Below are 17,481 nucleotides of genomic sequence, written 5' to 3'. Positions count from 1 at the left end.
TAATTGCAGCTTAATTACCCATAACTGATTCTTTATGCCCTGAAATAATTTATTCTCCTTTTACACTTGTCTCTGATATCCATTAGAGTCATTACAACTGTGAGTCTATAATTACATATTTTGCATTTTAACATTCTATGCCAGTATGTGCTCTCTTCTTATCTTGCAGCTAATTTCATTACCAAAACGCCAAAAAAATTTCCATGTGAATTTTCCAGAAGGTTTTGTGGTAGGTCTAGCAGTTAATGAAGCCTAGAGAAACTGTTCTTAGGACAGGGCTTTTATATGTGCTCACCAGTCTGGCTTTGCCAAGTGCTCTATGTAGGCTGCACCATGGTGGGATCATCATGGCAGGAAGTCTGCCTTCAGGTTTGGGATTATACTTTGGCATTAAGTGGACACTAGGACACAACTGAGTGCCTGAGAGAAGAGATGTTAGGTTGTGTCTATGTAATGTTTGAAGATAAAGCTGAGAAAGCTCTTGACAAGGCTCATCCAGGAGGACCCAGGTTCATTTCTGCCTGGTGGCACCACCAGTAGGAGACACAGGATTGCCAAAAGCCAGGGGATTTTTCCTTGTTGCAAGTAAGCGTGCTCTGTGCCAAGCTACTCGCACGTGTATCCTTTAGTGGTGGTAGAAAATGTGGTAAAATCATTGCAATAAAGCAGAAAATATGCTCTTTGCTCTCTCACAAATCGCACCTTGCTAAATGCCTTCCTGTCTTAATTGCCAAAAGGTTAGTCAGCATCTGGCCCAGAAATGTGGGCCACACTCTATTTCCTTCACCAAACACCAGGGAGATGCCCATGCCCAAAGGGGCCAAGGTGGTTTAATGGTTGCCTTGAAGAATCTTAAACTAAAAACCTGTTTTCTAACTATTCCTCAGACTCACTAAAAGCTGCCAAACACATCATTTACTCTGTCTTTCAGCTTTGCCTGTTTGTAAGACTAGAGGCTTGCTAACTACACTGACAGGATTCTACCAGAAATTGTCTGTAACCTCCCTGTGACAAGAGCCAATGCAGCAGCATTTACAATCCCTTCACTCCACAGAAATGCATTTTTTTCCATGGGTAACATGGCCTGGGCAAGATTGCTTGAGAGATGCAAATATTAAAATAAATTGGAAGTATGGCAATCCCTTTTAATGAACAAATTAAGCTGAATGAAAAACACAAGATTGTGCAATATAAATTTCACGCAGAGGGCAAGTAAAAATCTGAGTCACAGGCAGCAATTGGAACAAATTAATCTGATTTTCCCATGCCACATTTTTATGCCACAGAATCAAAATAGCCTGAGAATGAAACATTAAAGTGAATTTCCTACTAGAATTTAACAAAGAAAGTACCCTGTCATTTCCTCAGCTGGAAAGGGCATATTTTGATTGAGTCAGGGATTTATTTTCTTAAACAATAAAACACCTTCCTCCCTCCTTCTCTCCCAAGTTTATTATTGTTTAGATCGAGACTGGGATTAATCAGTGAGATAAGAAGATAATCAGTATTTCTGGGGCAGAGTTTTTACCCTTTAGGAGCATATGCTGCATGGAGCCACACAATCATGGAGTGAAAAATTAAGTGACTACCATTATTACCTGATGTTCATCTTTAATTCCCCTAACCAGTAATCTTCACAGCAGTCCAAGTGGCTATAGTGGCTGTGCAAGTTTTGGACTGTTCCTGCACTTTCACACCTCCCCAAGCAGCACCAATACAGCAGTGTGTTAAAAAAAAAAAAAAAAAAAAAAAAAAAAAACCTAAAAAAAAAAAAGTCAAAAGAAGACAGTTGTTACCACCTTTCCTGTTTTTAATGGGTCGGAAACAGGCCAAAAACTGGGTGCTGGAGCTCCGCAGTGAATTGTGGAAGACATACAGCTACAATTGAACATTATTACAGCTGCTGAGCACACACAGCTCTTTGAACCCACATCTCTTTACATACCCCGATATAGCCCAGCAGGCAAGGAACACCCTTCATGGTGCAGCTGGAATCCCGGCCATAAAGAATGTTCCTCATGGGCAAAAGAAGTCTTCTCACAGTTAAGTTCCCAGCATTGTTTCCCTCTGGACTGGTTGAGATTCCCTGGCAAAGTAACAGCCAGCAGCAAGAGACTCAGGCGGGCTGTGACAACTGCTCATTGAATTCTGCTTAGGCAAACTGGCACGATTCAGCGCTAGCATGTCTTTAGTGATTTTAGAAGAGTGAAACAGCTTTGGGCTGAGATGCTGGACATCACAAGACTCTAAGGTGGCAATGCAGTCCCATTACTACTACTGTATTCGTTGCCATGGAGCATTTCGAGACCACAGAGTCCTGTGTTGAAGGCACAGTGCAAAGTCCCCTCTCTGCTATCAGCTCTTTTCCTGCATTTAAAGTTTCTGCAACTTCAGAGTCTTTTCAGCAGTATTACAGTCCTCATCCCAGACCACAACATGAATACCAGTGGAAGAATTAACAAGGTCTCTGCACGAAAGGCAGCAGCCCACAAAACAGGACTTTCCCACCTTCATATGCAGTTCTATGCAATCCTATTGCTCTAGAACAAGACTTTTAGCAGAGCAACCCGCTGAAAAGGGCTGGCTCTTGTTATCTTTTCTAATTTAGATTTTTGTTGCTTCAATCTCCTAGGTAAATGTTCTGCACTTTACTAATATTTAATCTGCTTTTTAAAAGCTTTGTAAAAAAATTGTTTCCATGTTGACATTTGATGATTTCTTTCTCTGGTTTGATTAATTCAGTTGTTAATTTTAAAGATTCACATGCGCATCCTTTGCTGCACTGTTTGTTCTCTTTTGCCCCATGGACATCCCTCCCTCCCTACAAAGTAAAAACTTGTGTCTCTCTCACCGCTGCTAACTATTTAAGTTCCATAGAGGAATGAGATCTGCTACATGGATTTCAATGCTCTTATCTTTTTTAATTTCCTTCTTACTGTAAGTCACCATAATTGTACTTCTCGTCAGAGAAGCACAATGGTTTTCCCTGCTCTCTATTGCCTCTGCCAGCACCTGCTCCAAAACTCACATCAGGGGCTGCTGCTTTCAGCCTCTTACTGCACACTGGAACAAGCATCAGCTCACATCTGTCTTCACAACCAGCTAACAGTGCTCACCCTACTGCACCTGGGCATGTTCAGTCATGGATGATTGAGGAAAACCAGCAGCTCTGAAGCAGCAACTGGAGGGGAGGAACCTGCAGCAGGAACCTGACCAGCAGTTGGCTGGTCCTGAGTTTTTTAAGCTCAGTATCTATCCTTGCAGAAGTGGAAAAGCTGTGAGGCTTACAGATTTCAGATACCTTTGTCTAGAGGAAGCAAATGAAACCCTGAAACATTTTTCAGCTTACACCATATCCCATGCCTTCTGAAGATGAAAGGAAAGGCAGAAGTCTGGGACCACAGACTTCCTCCTCCTCCTCTCACAGAGACCAGCCTAGTCGGAAGGAAATGTCTACCGCTTATCTCCACTTCAGAAAACAGACACAGCCTCTGGTGGAAAAACACAGGCAAGGCCCAAGGGAAACCCTGGGGGCAAAACAAGCAACTTTGCATCAAACCTCTTCAGTAATTGTGGCTTAGGAGAAGCCTGGCTTTTTTGAAGCCACGCTTTTATGCCCTGCAAGAGTCCAGCTCGGGACTGCTGTTCATTGCACTCTTGATAATAAAGCAATGCCAGCTTACAAAAACCGCATGCCTGAAGGCAGCGTGGCAGGAGGGCACGTTCACAATGCACCCAAGCTCTCCTTGTGCAACTTCTTTCCGGGCCCACACTCACATTTCTAAGATTTTCACTCTCCTTTCTCTGTAAAAGCAATAATTGCAATTCTCAAAAGAGTAGTTGCTGCACCAGGAGATTGGGCTTTAAGAAAATAGGAAAAAAAAAAAAAAAAAAAAGAACAACAAAAAAAAAGCCCTCAAAAGCCCATATTTATTGTCAAAGTCTCTAAAATTATGAGATTTGACAATAAGTCTTTTGTTCTTATGGTAACATGCAACTAGGCAACATGCAGCTTGATTTCTGCAGCCAGCAGATATTCAAAGTACTTTTCACATACAATAGGTGTCAATTTGACTTTATTTAAGGAAAAACGGGGAAAAAACAGTAATTTCCATAATACACAGAAGACAAGTTAGATAGCACTGCAAAAAAAAGGCTGAGTGTTTTACTTGTCACCAGTCTGCTTTGCAGCTCTACGATTAGTCATTTTAACGCAGTTTGTCATTTTGTATTATTGTTTAGCATCTTTATAATCAGCAGAGTTTGGGGTTATAAATCACAAAAAGTGTACTACTACTACTATGAAAAACTAAAAAACCCACAAAAATCACTTTCAAATAAACCATAAATATGTGATGCACATTAGTGTAACAAAACCATTTTTGTAAACATTTTCTCCAACATAACATGTGCATAAGATAAAAAATAAAAACACTGCAGTCATACAAGTTAGGGTTACTTTGACTTAAAGATACAGAAAATTATTACTTATTAAAGCTTAAAACTAAACCTAGGAGCTTTTCTTTTCTTCTTTGCTTACAAAAGCACTGTTTGAAGAGTTCGATGTTGGTATACGAAGTGGTTTTGTAATACTGTTTTTACCTTGCCACGTTGGCACTTCTGTGGAGGCAGAAGCTGCCAGATGGGCAGACCCTCTGAGGGAAGGAAGATTTCCACCCTCCCCCGGAGCCTCAAAACTTCAACAGCACATATCCATGACCTGGGCATCCCTATAGCACTGGAGCATCTTCCTCTAGGTGAACAGCATCAGCTTTCAAGGACTAGATTAATTTTGACCACATAGCACTGGAAGATTTAAATCACGCAGACTGACATTCGATCGAATCAGCTTCGGCAAACTACACTACAGGGCAGCTCTGTGATCACACCCATGTCTACCATCACGTTGTATTTCCGAGTCCCCTTTAGTTCATTATAGTACAAAAGGTTGATCGTTCTTCTGGCTGACCACACCGGGCCTGAAAAGAACACATCCTTCACCTTCAACACTATCCAAAAGTCATACAATTAAAAAAAAATAGTTCTAGGTATTCCTCCGCCAGCAAATGTAAGGCTTTCTTGAGTTTTGATTCTTTTTGGGGGGTGGGGGAGTGGGGGTTGCTGTGTGCACACGCATGCGCTGGAGGTACGCGTTTACCGCTCGCTTTTCAACCATCTACGATGCTCGAAGGAGAGTCTTCAGCAGCAGCGCTGATCGGGGTTGAAGGATTTACAGCAGTCAGATTTGACACCAAAAGAAGGGTCTGTTGAGTCTGAGCTTTGCACACTTGGTGCTCTTGGCTCTTAATTGATTGTGTGACCAGTCGCTCGAGCCATCAGCTTGACTGAATTGAAGAACACGTGTTTAAAAAGCCCTACCTGTCATGCCATGAAGGAAAGTTAACCACAGCAGAAGACAAAGCCCATGAAACACTGAGAGCCTGTTCACTGAATGAACAGCTTAAGGCAGCTGTCAGCAAAGTACCCCACCAAAGGAATTAAGGGGAAAAAAAAAAAAGAAAACAAAAAGGAAAATGGCTGAATTGTGACACTGTGCATTATTACAACACCAACAGATTATTATACACTCAAGAGTTCTCAAGTAATGAACATGTAGCCACTAAACAAATTATTACTCTCAAGACATTTATTAAAAATGTCAGAACTTATTCATAAAATAAAACTGACTTAAAAAAAAAAAAAAGGAAAGGAAAAAAGCCAGAGCTGGGATCTTACATCTAAACACAGGTATACGCTGTTTTTATGAATAAGCAGTATTAACTACATTCTTAAAAGAGTTTTAGTGCATTGCATTCTTAAAAAAAGAAAAACATCACCGCCCCAAAATGTTTCCTACAACATTTAACAATTTATAGAACTAGCCTAGTTACTTTTACCTGCCTGTTACTAAGCCCATGTGTTAGAAGAGTCAAACCTCTGGTTTAGGCTAAATTTATACTTCTGTTAAGGATGAAACTGGTTTAAAAAATGCTTGCTTTACCAAATTTTGTAAGCAGATTACATTAATCAGTGTCTCACTGCCATACCACTACAACTATTGCCCCAACGGACTACTTGTTCCTCCTGCTGAAACTTGCTATGCAATAACAGTCAGAAACCTTTCAATCTGGTAGTTTTGGTATTAAGATTAAATTAGACATTAATGGTTTTCTTCTAAAAACGTATAAACTAAACCACCTCTTTTATTTTATGCATTAAAAACAATGAGGTAGGCACAAAAAAATAAACATATGTAGTTTGGATTTTATTTCTCTTTTTTTTTCTTTTTTTTTTCTTTTTTTTTTTTAGTTCTGCGAGTGCAGACTGTGGTAAAACTGTTGTTGCACTTCTAGGTTTAAACAAAAATTAAACCTTTAACTGAGGCAGTGCTAATACTGTGACATAACCAAGTTCTGGCCTAACACAGAATCATTATAGAAAATGAATTTTTTTTTCCTTTTTTTTTTTAATCACCTGCACATGTTTCAGGCAACACCTGGTACACAGAAAATGACTAAAGTTATTGGCCAGGCCAAAATAAAACTGCAGAAACAAAAAAACCCTAAGAATTCCACCCCAAGCCCCTTCCCACCCTCCCTGTCCCCAAAAAGAAGTTATCCTAGTCACTGTGTCTTTCACATTTTATAAATATTAACTTCTTAAAACCTGCACCTTCCTCTTTGTCCACATATTGTCACATTACAAAAAAGAAATGTCAATTAAATACATTGTTAACATTACTAGACTAGATCTGCCCTCTGTTTCAGCCAGTCTGACTCTCTACACCACTTCTCACCTTCTCTTGCCTGCCTCCTGTCCACTCAACAAACATCATGGTCATGGTAAGCCTGGTTTGTTTTTCTTCCTTTTTTCCCCCCCTCCTCTGTTTTAACACTAACAAACAGAGTCCTTCAAATCCTAGGAATACTGGAGCTGAAGGGAAAAGAAGACCTGTAGCTTTCTAGCGTGATCCCAAATCTCAAAGACATTGTAGCACCTGATGGCAATATCTTTACAGCACCAGCTGCGTTGCAGCCTCAGTTGAAAAACATAAAGAAACCTAACACCAGTGATGCCTGCACACACATTTACACAGAGCGCTGCACTCGTGCAGGTCTGTACTCCAGTTGAAAATAATTCCAAGTTATGAAGATCTCAGACTCTGGATGTCAGCAATTCCTCTCCAAATCCCACTGCTTCTACCAGCTCAGAAGTGAAGTCCTGCCAAGGGTCATGAAATAAACTTGACTGCTTCCACCTGACCGCACGGAGGCAAAGAAAACCTGCAAAGAGAGGAGATTGGCAAATTCAACAGGTAGGACAGCAGCGGTTCTAATGTGCCCTCACTCTCCCAGTATTTGCAGAGCAATTCCAGTGCTGGTCTGGGCTGCTGGGGATGGAGCTGATGCTCCTCATGGTGGCCTGTAAGGCGCAGGGCTCTGCACCCGTGTTAAACAGAGTTGTTAACACATCTGTGTTTTGGCTGCTGCTGCACAACACTGGCACAGTATCAAGGCTTTCTCTCCAGCTCCCTCACCCCTAAAAGGCCAGTGGGCTAGGATGGGCAAAGGCTGGAAGGGGACAATGCTGGGACAGCTGACCCAAACTGACCAAATGGATGTCCTGTAACATACAGCATCGTGTACACCAACAAAAGTTCAGGGAAAGGAGGGACACTGTGGTGACGACATCTGCCTTCTCAAGCAAGCACTGTGTGTGGAAAACATCTGCACATCCACCTGCCCATGGGAGACTATGTATTAACTCTTTATTTTGTCTGGCTTGCATGTAAAAGCTGTCTTAATAAACTGTCCATATCTCGATCCACGAGTCTTTTTGCCTTCTGACTATTTCCTTTCCCTTCCATGGGTAAGGGGAGAAAGCTTGAGGCTGGCTGGGTGTTTGGCTGCTGGTCAGGGTCAACCCAACCTAAGTACCCAACTGAAGTACACGTTTATCATCCTGGCAAAAAACTTGGTGGGAGGGAATGTACCTTGTCGTTGCGTTCACATAAGAATTTGAGTCTTTGTGCCCTTTTGTGCATGAACACACCATCCAAGTGTCCAGTTTCCACCGACCGTATTTCGATAGCTTTTTCTCCCCAGCCCATGATCTGGTTAGATCGGATGTATGCTTTGGAAAGAAAACCGCATATTAGGACAGGCAGAGGACAACAGGAGAAATGGGAAAAGCGTGGAATATCCTGACACACTCTAGTTAAAAATTACCTGCATGTGTGTTGTTGTAGCTACACACATGTTCAGAGGGCTATTTCTGTCCTCAGAACATTCAAGAAGCCTGAAAACTACCTTTTTAAAATTTTGATTTCATTTGCGTGTTTTCTATGTTAAATACTTCTTCCTCGAGCATTCATAACAAAGGAAACTTTATAACCTTTAATTAAAGGGAAGGAACATTGAGTTTTTACACAGGCCTTTTCTTCCAAGTCTGGGACAAAGAGACATATTAATTAGGTGTTGACTAGGAGAAGGCAGAAGCCAAGGTTTAAATAGACTAAGCCCATCCACTACAGTGTGTCCCAAGCACCAGCTTTATGTCTTATGTGTTATTTTCCCTCCTTGATGGAGTTTATCAGCAAAAACAAAGAACAAGAGGGAAAGTTAAAACTAGAAAAAAATTACCTAGCCTCTCTTAATAGGAGTAATAATTGAAAAACTGATCTCCTTGAGAAAGCCAACTGAAAATAATTCTGTGTATCTCACAAGAGGTTCACATTAAGCTCTCAAAGTAGAAATATTATTATTATTTTACATACTGCATCCATTTGTGTACAAATAAAACAAGAAATCAAACATTTTTCCTTCGAGTGTCACAGGTAACACAGATTAGTAGTAGCATGAGCAAAAAAATCTATTTTTGATAGCAGTAAGCAAATGAAATAAGAAGTAATGTCGCCAACATTATAAAAAGGTATATTTACAAAGCAATTTGACGGACAGTTTCAGGAATGCTGTCAAAAATAACATAAGAGAACTTAATGAAGACTAAGCTATTGCCTCTGATTTGCATGCATAGAATAAGAATAAAAAGTACTTCCTAGCCAGCAAAATTAAAAATATTTAATATTACAGTACTTTCCTTTTATATAACATATTCATATTAGTTTTCAGTGAAATTAAATCAAATTTGTACACCAACAGTGTATATACCATCCCAATGGAAAATTATTCCTTTTTAAATGCTCCACTAGTGCTAACTGGGCCCAATGGTTACTAAAAATTGCCAGATGGGATGTTCAGATGGTGTTGGTGGCCTCTTATACTTCACATTTATACTTCACAAGCATTTATACTTCACAAGCATTCGAATCTCCAAAGGCTCTGGAATTTGCCAGCTGATATATTTTGCTTGCTTTTAGATCTAGTCAAGAGTTAATCAGCACAGGAGGGAACATGCTGTGCATCTAACTTCTTTCAATTTCCTCCTGCATTGTTGCTCCTGTTGCTCAAACAGCTATCAGCCATCATCTCCCAATATGTGCAGCCATCCCACAGCCCATAAAATGCAATGTGCTTGCCCAACAAAAGGAGAGTGTGCCTACAGCCCTTGCTTTGCTCTGCACTGAACTACAGCAGCACAAGCAGGAGCAGTTCTGGGTGTACTTGTGTACTACACTCACTGTTCTCACTCTCAACCTTATTTTGAGCTGGAGAGATGAGGAATCTGAAGGTGAATTAAAGACATCAAATGAGGTACACCTTTTGTTATCTACATAGACTTACCCATAATATTTTACTCATCTGCCACTTTATATGCCTTAATATTGAAAGGTTTCCACAACTTTGTGGCTGCCTAGCAAAAAAATTCTGCAGCAGCTCATGGTGAATTGCTACAGAGGTACAGAGAATTTCTACAGAGGTCATGGTGAATTGCTCAACCATGAACTCCTCAACATGATTGTTTGGGTTTATTCACAAAAACTTCACCACAAAGCAGAGCCGTATGATTACTCCTCACTTAGCACAGCTGTTTTCTAGAAATAATATAGCACTGACTTCAGATGCAGAAGCAGCACACTCGATGTTCCCTCCTTCTGCCCATGAGCACACAGACTCACACTCCCTAAGAGCACCTGGCTCACCAGAGACACTTACCAACTGAAGTTGGCATTTCTCCCCACTGCAGAACCACATCCTTGGTTATCCTTCCATATGTGTTGACATAAACTCCTTCATCCTCGTAGCAGACCAGCAGCTCCATCCCATCCGTGTTTGGGAGGATGATGATTGCGTGAGGTTGGATACTGCTCTGGATCTACAGGGACAGAAGGGGAAGCGTTTTAATGCTGCAGAGCCTGTGCTAGAAGAAAGGGACAGGGGATTTTTGGTTTTGGCTGACACATCAGGGATTCACAGATTCATAGAATGGCTTGGGATGGAAGGGACCCTAAAGACCATCGAGTCCCAAATTCACTTTATAGTGCTGTATCTGCTCCCTCAAGCTAGACACCACAGTGACCAAGACCTGTAAACCCTTGGAACAGAAATCCTCTCATCTTAAGGCAGACATCTAAATGAGGAAAGATTAATTTCTCTGTAGGGGTCCCCATTTCTTTCCATATGCAGAAAGGGAGCCTGGGACAAGCAGAGCAGATGCAGACCTCAGATCTCTGCACTGCATTGAACAGTGCTTGGGGTGGCCCATCTGACACTTCTGTGTACAATGAACAACAGGAAACCTTGGTAGCTAAGGTCAACTGGTCTTTGCCAACCCTTTCAAAACCCATGCTTGGGCTGTTGTGCCATTTGTGCTGCTGGACGTTTGCAGGGTACTCGGGCATTTAGCTGCCACCCCTGAAAGAGTCACGCTGGTCCTCATCAGATCTGTGAGCAACTCCAAACCACAGAGACATACTGACTATGAGGTGAGGACTGACTGTGAGACAAACTCCATTGCACATGTGGCCATATCTGCTCAGAGCCCTGCACCCAATATACCACTGCAAACATCTGGCAGTGATCCACCACAGGGACAGCCTGACACATTGGTCATTTGGGGAAAGGAAGGGGTTGGAGGTGGGGGGGTGACCCACCAGAAAGAAAGAGAAAAACCCAGACATAACAGCAGCTCTTACATGTGTTGGTAGGTAAATATCATAGACCGATCCTGAATCCACATCCACGGCATGGAAGCCAGCGCAGGAGCCATAGATCACTTTTAGTCTCTGACCCTCTTCTACGGTTAGATCCACCAGCAATGGCTTATGTACCAATTCTCCAAATGACTGTGAGACAACCATCAGTGAGATTTACTTTACTGCTTAGAACAACAATGGGGTTTATAAAAACATGCTCACATGTACACCTTGTGGATTTATTCCTCCACATCCCTCTGGTCCCTAGACACCAGACCCATTAGGCTGACACGTCTCTCATGGACAGATTACTCTGCAAACTGCTGCATTTCAATCACCTAAGCTATTTTCTGTAGAGTTTACTTGGTCCCTTTGCTTTTTTATTAAGAATTGTTCTCCCCAAAGTTCAGGGCAATTTGGCACTCCTGTAGTACTTTGATCTGCACAATCCACAGAAACTGTCTGTAAACCAGCCTGGCAATTATACCAAGCCAGCTAATTTCATTCTAGCAATATTCAAAAACAGTCCCATAGCATTGCTCAATATCACTTCATGCTCTGCTCAGACAAAGCAGCTTAGACTCAGTCCACTTCTCTCTGTCCCATGTGTTATTAATAGAGAGAGCAAACAAAAACTTGTGATGTTGTGTCATTATTAGTTTATGCTCAGTTACACAGTTACAATTTAGACCTTTAAATATATTGACTCGTAGATTTAAAAAAAAAATAAATAAACAAAACACCTAAATTAAAATATAACACAAAGTTTGTGGCAATTTTTTCAAAGAACTTGGAATATGGCCATGATACAATGTCAGAATATTTTTGTAAAAGGGGTAACTGCAAGTGGTTATGAGAAAATCCTACCTATGGCTGAAATATACTGTTACCTTAAAGGCCATAAATTTATGGTATGGCTTTGGTGCCCATGCATAGACTTCCACAGAACTCTTCAATGCAATTACCAAGAACTTGATTCTTTCATATTTTACTGAAATTAAAGAAAACAAAAAAGAATTAAGCATAATGCCAAGGTCATTCCAGTTCTATCAAGAAAGCACACAAGTTATGTAAGTATGAAGAAATAACGTAATTTTGAGAGTTTAGTAGCATTGCATTTTAGGATTGCTACTTCTGTGTAGTTAAGCTCTTTGATACATTTGTGCTACAGACGTCATTACTCTTACTAGCAACTGACCATGTTGCCATCTTTAGAATTACCTAGTCACTACTTATTTCCACTTATGTTTTTCCATATTGGACAGTGCTTAGTCATCAAGACAAGAAGAGCTGTTTTCAGGGACATTCCAATAAAAGAAGGCAGTGACTGTGGAAGAGTCCATTACTGGCAGTTCCAGTCACAACAGTGCTACTTTGAGCTGATGGAAAAATAACCCAGAGGAAAAGAGGATGAAATGAAAATTACAACGTAACTCGATTTCAAGAGCAAAAGACAAGCTTAATAGTGGAGCACTTTCCTTTGTCCCTAAATTCTGAGATAACTCATTTGAGAAAAAAAAAATCACATAATTTATCAGAAATAACATGTCATTATACTAGTGATCCATGCTACTGCTTGCTCTTTGAACTCTGCAGGAAAGCAAGACTGAACTCTAAGTGTTAAGGGACTTGACACTTCTTCAACAGACAAAAAAAAGTCTCTCAACCTCCACAGCTGTACTGACTAAAAACAGAGCTTTTGTTCAGTCTTGTCTAGATTACAAGACTTCCTGAAATTTTTTCACGGGGAAGAGGGGGGTGTCGAACAAAACCACCTCATCTATGAAAGGGGACATTTGATAATTCTTATTATTTGCTCTGGGTGCTATCTGGGAATTCACCCAAATCGTAAGTTTCAAAAGAGCAATTTCTCATTTAGAGGAGCCAAAAGTTGCCTGAAGCAACTGAGATCCATAAATACCACTTCACCCTGACATGGGAGACCCCTGTGGCATCAAAGAGACAAGGAAGTGATAAGTGCCAGCTGCCTCGGTGACAGCGTCCAGACTGCAAGCCCAGCTACTGGCAGAGCTCTCCTTCTTGGGAACTGAAGCGCAGCTGAAAAAAGAGGCCTCACAGTACCTGAAAAAATCTACTGTATTTCTGTGGTTCAGAGGGAAGTTCAATGCCAGGCTGCAGCCCAGGCTAACAAACCCCTCTTCATCAGGAAGAGAATGCTCTTTGTTTCAGACGCTTCCCTGCTGGAAAGCCTCCTTTCAATAGCTGCTGATGTATTGTTAACAGGCCACTTCATTATGCTGCTGACACCCTGGGGTATGATACCAGAGAAGTGCATTATTAATTGTTCTCGGGGTCAAGCTCCTGGTTCAGCAGTCACTTACTGCCATTGTTATTGATTACGCCCCATTAGCAGGTTTTTCCAAGAGCACACGCATGGCAGGAGGAGACTGGGAACAGTTTGATTGCTGCTGCTCCACACTGACTGACACAGCTGGAAAGGAACTGAGCTGGCTCCCGGGAGAAAATCAAATCAGAGGCAACATCCAGTGCCCATTAGGATGCATCGTGAAACTGAAGCAGCAGAAAGAGCTCTTGGTTCATATTCCCACCTGCAGGGCAGCAGGCTCACTGAATATACTCCACTGGCTGTGAATGCTACATATCCTTTCACCAGCTTCGGTGGAAGTTTCTATACCCAAATCAATTTAAATTACTTAAAAAACCACTCAAAGGGCACTTGCCTGGTGAAAACACATTTGATTCTGTAACTGTACTACAGCAGATCTGAGACGGCATTAGGGAATTTCATGAGCTAAGAGGAATCAGTGAATCACTCTGAAGTTACAGAAATGCTTCTGTTCCCAGATTCTTCCCCAAACCTCATCTGCTACCTGGGCTTTCTTTCTCCTCCCTTTTTTTTTTTTTTTTCTCCCTGTCTCTAAAATCTTCATTAAAGAGAGACTTTTTCAATCTATTCCAGCACATAAATTTATAAAAGATATGGGAAACTTGTTAGTAAAGAAAACTTGCTGGGCACGGGAATCCCTCTATTACCTAAAGAGGTGGTGAAATGTTACCAGCCCTCACTGCTGCTAACGTTTCTTCTGGAAGCTGCATCCATTACAGGAAGGAGACAGATGGGATTTGCACACTCTCCAGTTCCCAAACCACCATCCCACCACAAAACCCCCTCTCATCTTCGATTTAACCCTGTAACTTGCCATTTTGGTGCTTTGCCAGCAAGTTCACCCTGAGAAACAGATAAGACAGCTAGAAGTAGAACCAATCAAACCATAAACCCAGTAGCTACATGCACTGCAGCTCCCTTTCTCAGCCATCCTTCATCCCAACTATTTGATTACTGCATTTGCTACTCACCAACTTTATAGTGCACACAGCCTTCCAAGTCGCCCACCGTTGTCCAGCCCTGTTTCTTTTCTACCTCAGGATCATTGTGAAGGATTTTATTTCTTAACCACGACAAATAGTAAACTCGCAACTTGTTCTTCTTACCTGTGCACAAAATGAAAAAAAAAAGAGGTTTATCTCCACAGGAGGATACTTGCAAAAAGCCCTACCCAGGCAAACGGAAAGCTCTGCAAAACAAACCAACAATGAAGGAGAAAATGCTGCAACCACAGAAATCTCCCTCAGTTTTTCATCCACAACAGCTTCACTCCAGACTCCACCCAGACATGCGCTTTCCCGTTAATCAGTGACAGATACACATGGTACTACCACACAAACATACATGACAAACCCAAGAGAACAACTCTTCAGCTAGCTGGTTCTTAGGACCAAGACAACTTCCACTAGAACAGGGAGCTCCCACAACAAAAGCACCAAAAGCTGTGCACTGAGATTAAACATATATATATATATATATATATATAAAACTGAGTCAGAATGGCTTCTTTAGACACAAAACTGTAGGAGAGCAGCAAGATGGAATGTGAGACCTGCAACTTCATCTGCTTGCTAAAAGCTGATGACTGCTTTGTCAGCAGCCCTTCCCTTGAGCTGCAAGGGTGTAATATTTACCAGGCTGCACACAGAAACTGAGAGAGGTGTTTCTTCTCCACAGGTGAAAGAAGCTACCTGCCCAGGCTGCCCTATCTTCAACTGACACCGCATCTGCCACATCATGGAAATACAGCTCAGACTTTTAACTCTCAATACAAGAAGGCCTCTTAGAATGTAAAGCGAGGTTCATGATAAACTTTACCACTGATTCTTTAACAATTAATGGCCTATAAAGCATTTGTTGAGCTAGTGAGAAGATGGCCCTAAATGCACATACTCAAAGCTTGCATCCTCCTTTTTCCAGCTGCTTTGCTGCTTGGAACCGTTACGGTTCCACAGATTAAGCTGCAGTACAGGAAGAGAAATCATCCCTTCTTTGACCAGCAGCCATTTCACAAGGCTCCATGAGGTCTCTTTTAAAGGAAGGGCAACAGGAGATGCCCTCAGGGACTCTACTTGTCAGCAGGGTAGCTCCATGCTAGTGCTGCACCAGCCACAACGAGGAGCCATGTGTCTTTCCAGTGTTTCTTAGCCATTGGAGGTGAGAGGAAGACAGGTGACCAGTACTGCAGTCACTGCTGGGCTGGCCAAGCAACACCATACTGGTCTGTGCTGTCAAAAGCCACTACCTATCAAGATGCCACACCTGGCAGCCTGCCAGCCGGATCCAGCTATAGAGTTCAACTAAACGTCTTTAATTGGTCATTTAAATTTTCACAGGATACCTACTGACAGATTAGTTCACAGGTGGCTGCTCAGGGGATCCTGGCTGCAGCAGGACAAGAGGCCTGAGCACTGAGACCAGCCTGCTACGCACAGCCAGCTCCACACTGGGAGCCTGGAGCTGGCACAGACCCCCTACCCTGATAGTAAGGGATCCCTTAACAGAGCTAGGCTTATCAGGAAAGGCATCTGCAAGGGCTGGGGCAGCAATGTGGGGAAGCACAGCTTGCAAATAAGCTTCTCCATGGACTCCAACACCACAAGCCATTGCATTAAAAAGACACATGGTCTAAAAGATCTTTTCATGATTACTTGGATGGGAAAGGACAGGAGGAAAAGAGGAGGCAATTTCTAAGTAAAAAATCTGTTCACTAAGCTTTAAGTAGAATTGGAGAGGTAATTGTAAATACTGGATCTGCTCCTCAATTTTAAAAGCCCTTCTGTTCTGATGCCATGCAATGAAATGTGAAGTAACACTGCACTATCTTTCGTTTATCTTCATTACAGATGGGACTATAGATTTGGCAATAAATGAGTACCCTGATTTACTTCCTAATGTAACATTTAGAAAGCCATGGTTCATAAAGGGGTAAAGCCCTACCACTCCTGTAGCTTTCTCAAGATCTGGAGGACTAGTGCAGGAAACAGTAATTCCAGAAGTCCCACATGTAACCAAGAAAAGGTCCTTCCATGAAAACACTGCAAATGATAGCCACAAGGGCTATTTCAAAAACAATGAAAAATAGGAAACATAGTTCAGATCAGAAGCCACTGCAGTTCTGGGCAAGAAAGAGCTCAGAGGGCTCAGGGTCTCTACAATGTACCAAATGCTTTCAAAACCATGCTGAGTGCCTACCCAAAAGGAGACAAATTCTGCCTCAGATATTTCCATGGGTGTAGGTTCCCCAGTAGCTTAGTCAAACTTTAGGACTCAGAACAAACAGTACACATGGGAATTTCCCAGCATGCGGCTACTTTTTCCCTTTTGATTCACATGATATGCACCAGGGTATTTCTCTCCAACCAGAAATATTTTTCAAAACAACTGAGAAATATCTCAAGTGTGTTCCCATTGTGTTCTGGTGTCTAGACCACAAGGAAAAGTCACAAGACAGGAAATTCCTCTGCCTTTCTGCGGCCTGACATGAAAAGAGCAGAACCGGTTAGTTATATAAACACAGCTATGCATTTATTTCAACAAGTTATGCTGCTCTTAATGTTCACATTTGGACTGGGAGAGATGAGATACTTCTCCTTGTAAAGCTCTACCAGTCAGTTTAAACAGCCCTCAAAATTCTGTTTTTGTTTTTTTTTTTTGCAGGGATCTAATCTTTATGATCATAAAATAAGAAAGAAAACTCTGCTCCAGCCATCAAATGAACTAATCAGACAGCGAATCCTGTGAGAACACCCAGCTTGGATTCTCCCACAGACATAGTTTCAAATGCAAAGTCCTTTTTCCTATATTGAGTTTTTTGTTTTTATTGTCACTGTGGTTTTTAATTATTAAGCAGGCAGATTCCAACCAGTTCTTCCACTCTGTCATCTCTTCCTACCTTCCTGGTGCCACCATCAGTTGGGCTGGCAAAACCCTCAGGGAGCCACAACTGGAGCGTGTTCTGCATGCACGTCTGCATGCACGTTCTCTCCTCCAGTATTTTTATGACTCTGCACTGTAT

The 17,481-nt window shown here is 41.8% G+C and overlaps 1 protein-coding gene across 13 annotated transcripts in view; it reads right to left on the bottom strand.

Annotated features, from left to right (window-relative positions):
• Positions 1 to 4,059: 4,059 nt before the first annotated feature.
• Positions 4,060 to 17,481, bottom strand: part of MAP4K4 (mitogen-activated protein kinase kinase kinase kinase 4) — a 166,194-nt gene continuing 152,772 nt past the window's right edge. For all 13 annotated transcript variants that reach the window (XM_038146485.1, XM_038146468.1, XM_038146511.1 and 10 more), the window contains 6 exons: positions 14,435 to 14,569; positions 11,986 to 12,086; positions 11,096 to 11,245; positions 10,116 to 10,275; positions 7,994 to 8,133; positions 4,060 to 7,283 (listed from right to left, as the gene is read on the bottom strand). In XM_038146485.1, the coding sequence (XP_038002413.1) occupies positions 7,200 to 7,283; positions 7,994 to 8,133; positions 10,116 to 10,275; positions 11,096 to 11,245; positions 11,986 to 12,086; positions 14,435 to 14,569 (770 nt within the window). In that variant the 3' untranslated portion in view covers positions 4,060 to 7,199. The remainder of the gene's footprint in view (positions 7,284 to 7,993; positions 8,134 to 10,115; positions 10,276 to 11,095; positions 11,246 to 11,985; positions 12,087 to 14,434; positions 14,570 to 17,481) is intronic.

The sequence above is a fragment of the Motacilla alba genome, chromosome 1 (genome assembly GCF_015832195.1).
Source record: "Motacilla alba alba isolate MOTALB_02 chromosome 1, Motacilla_alba_V1.0_pri, whole genome shotgun sequence".
Classification (NCBI taxonomy): Eukaryota; Metazoa; Chordata; class Aves; order Passeriformes; family Motacillidae; genus Motacilla; species Motacilla alba.
The sequence above is the reverse complement of the archived record's forward strand: the minus strand, read 5'-3'. Positions and strand labels throughout refer to the sequence as shown.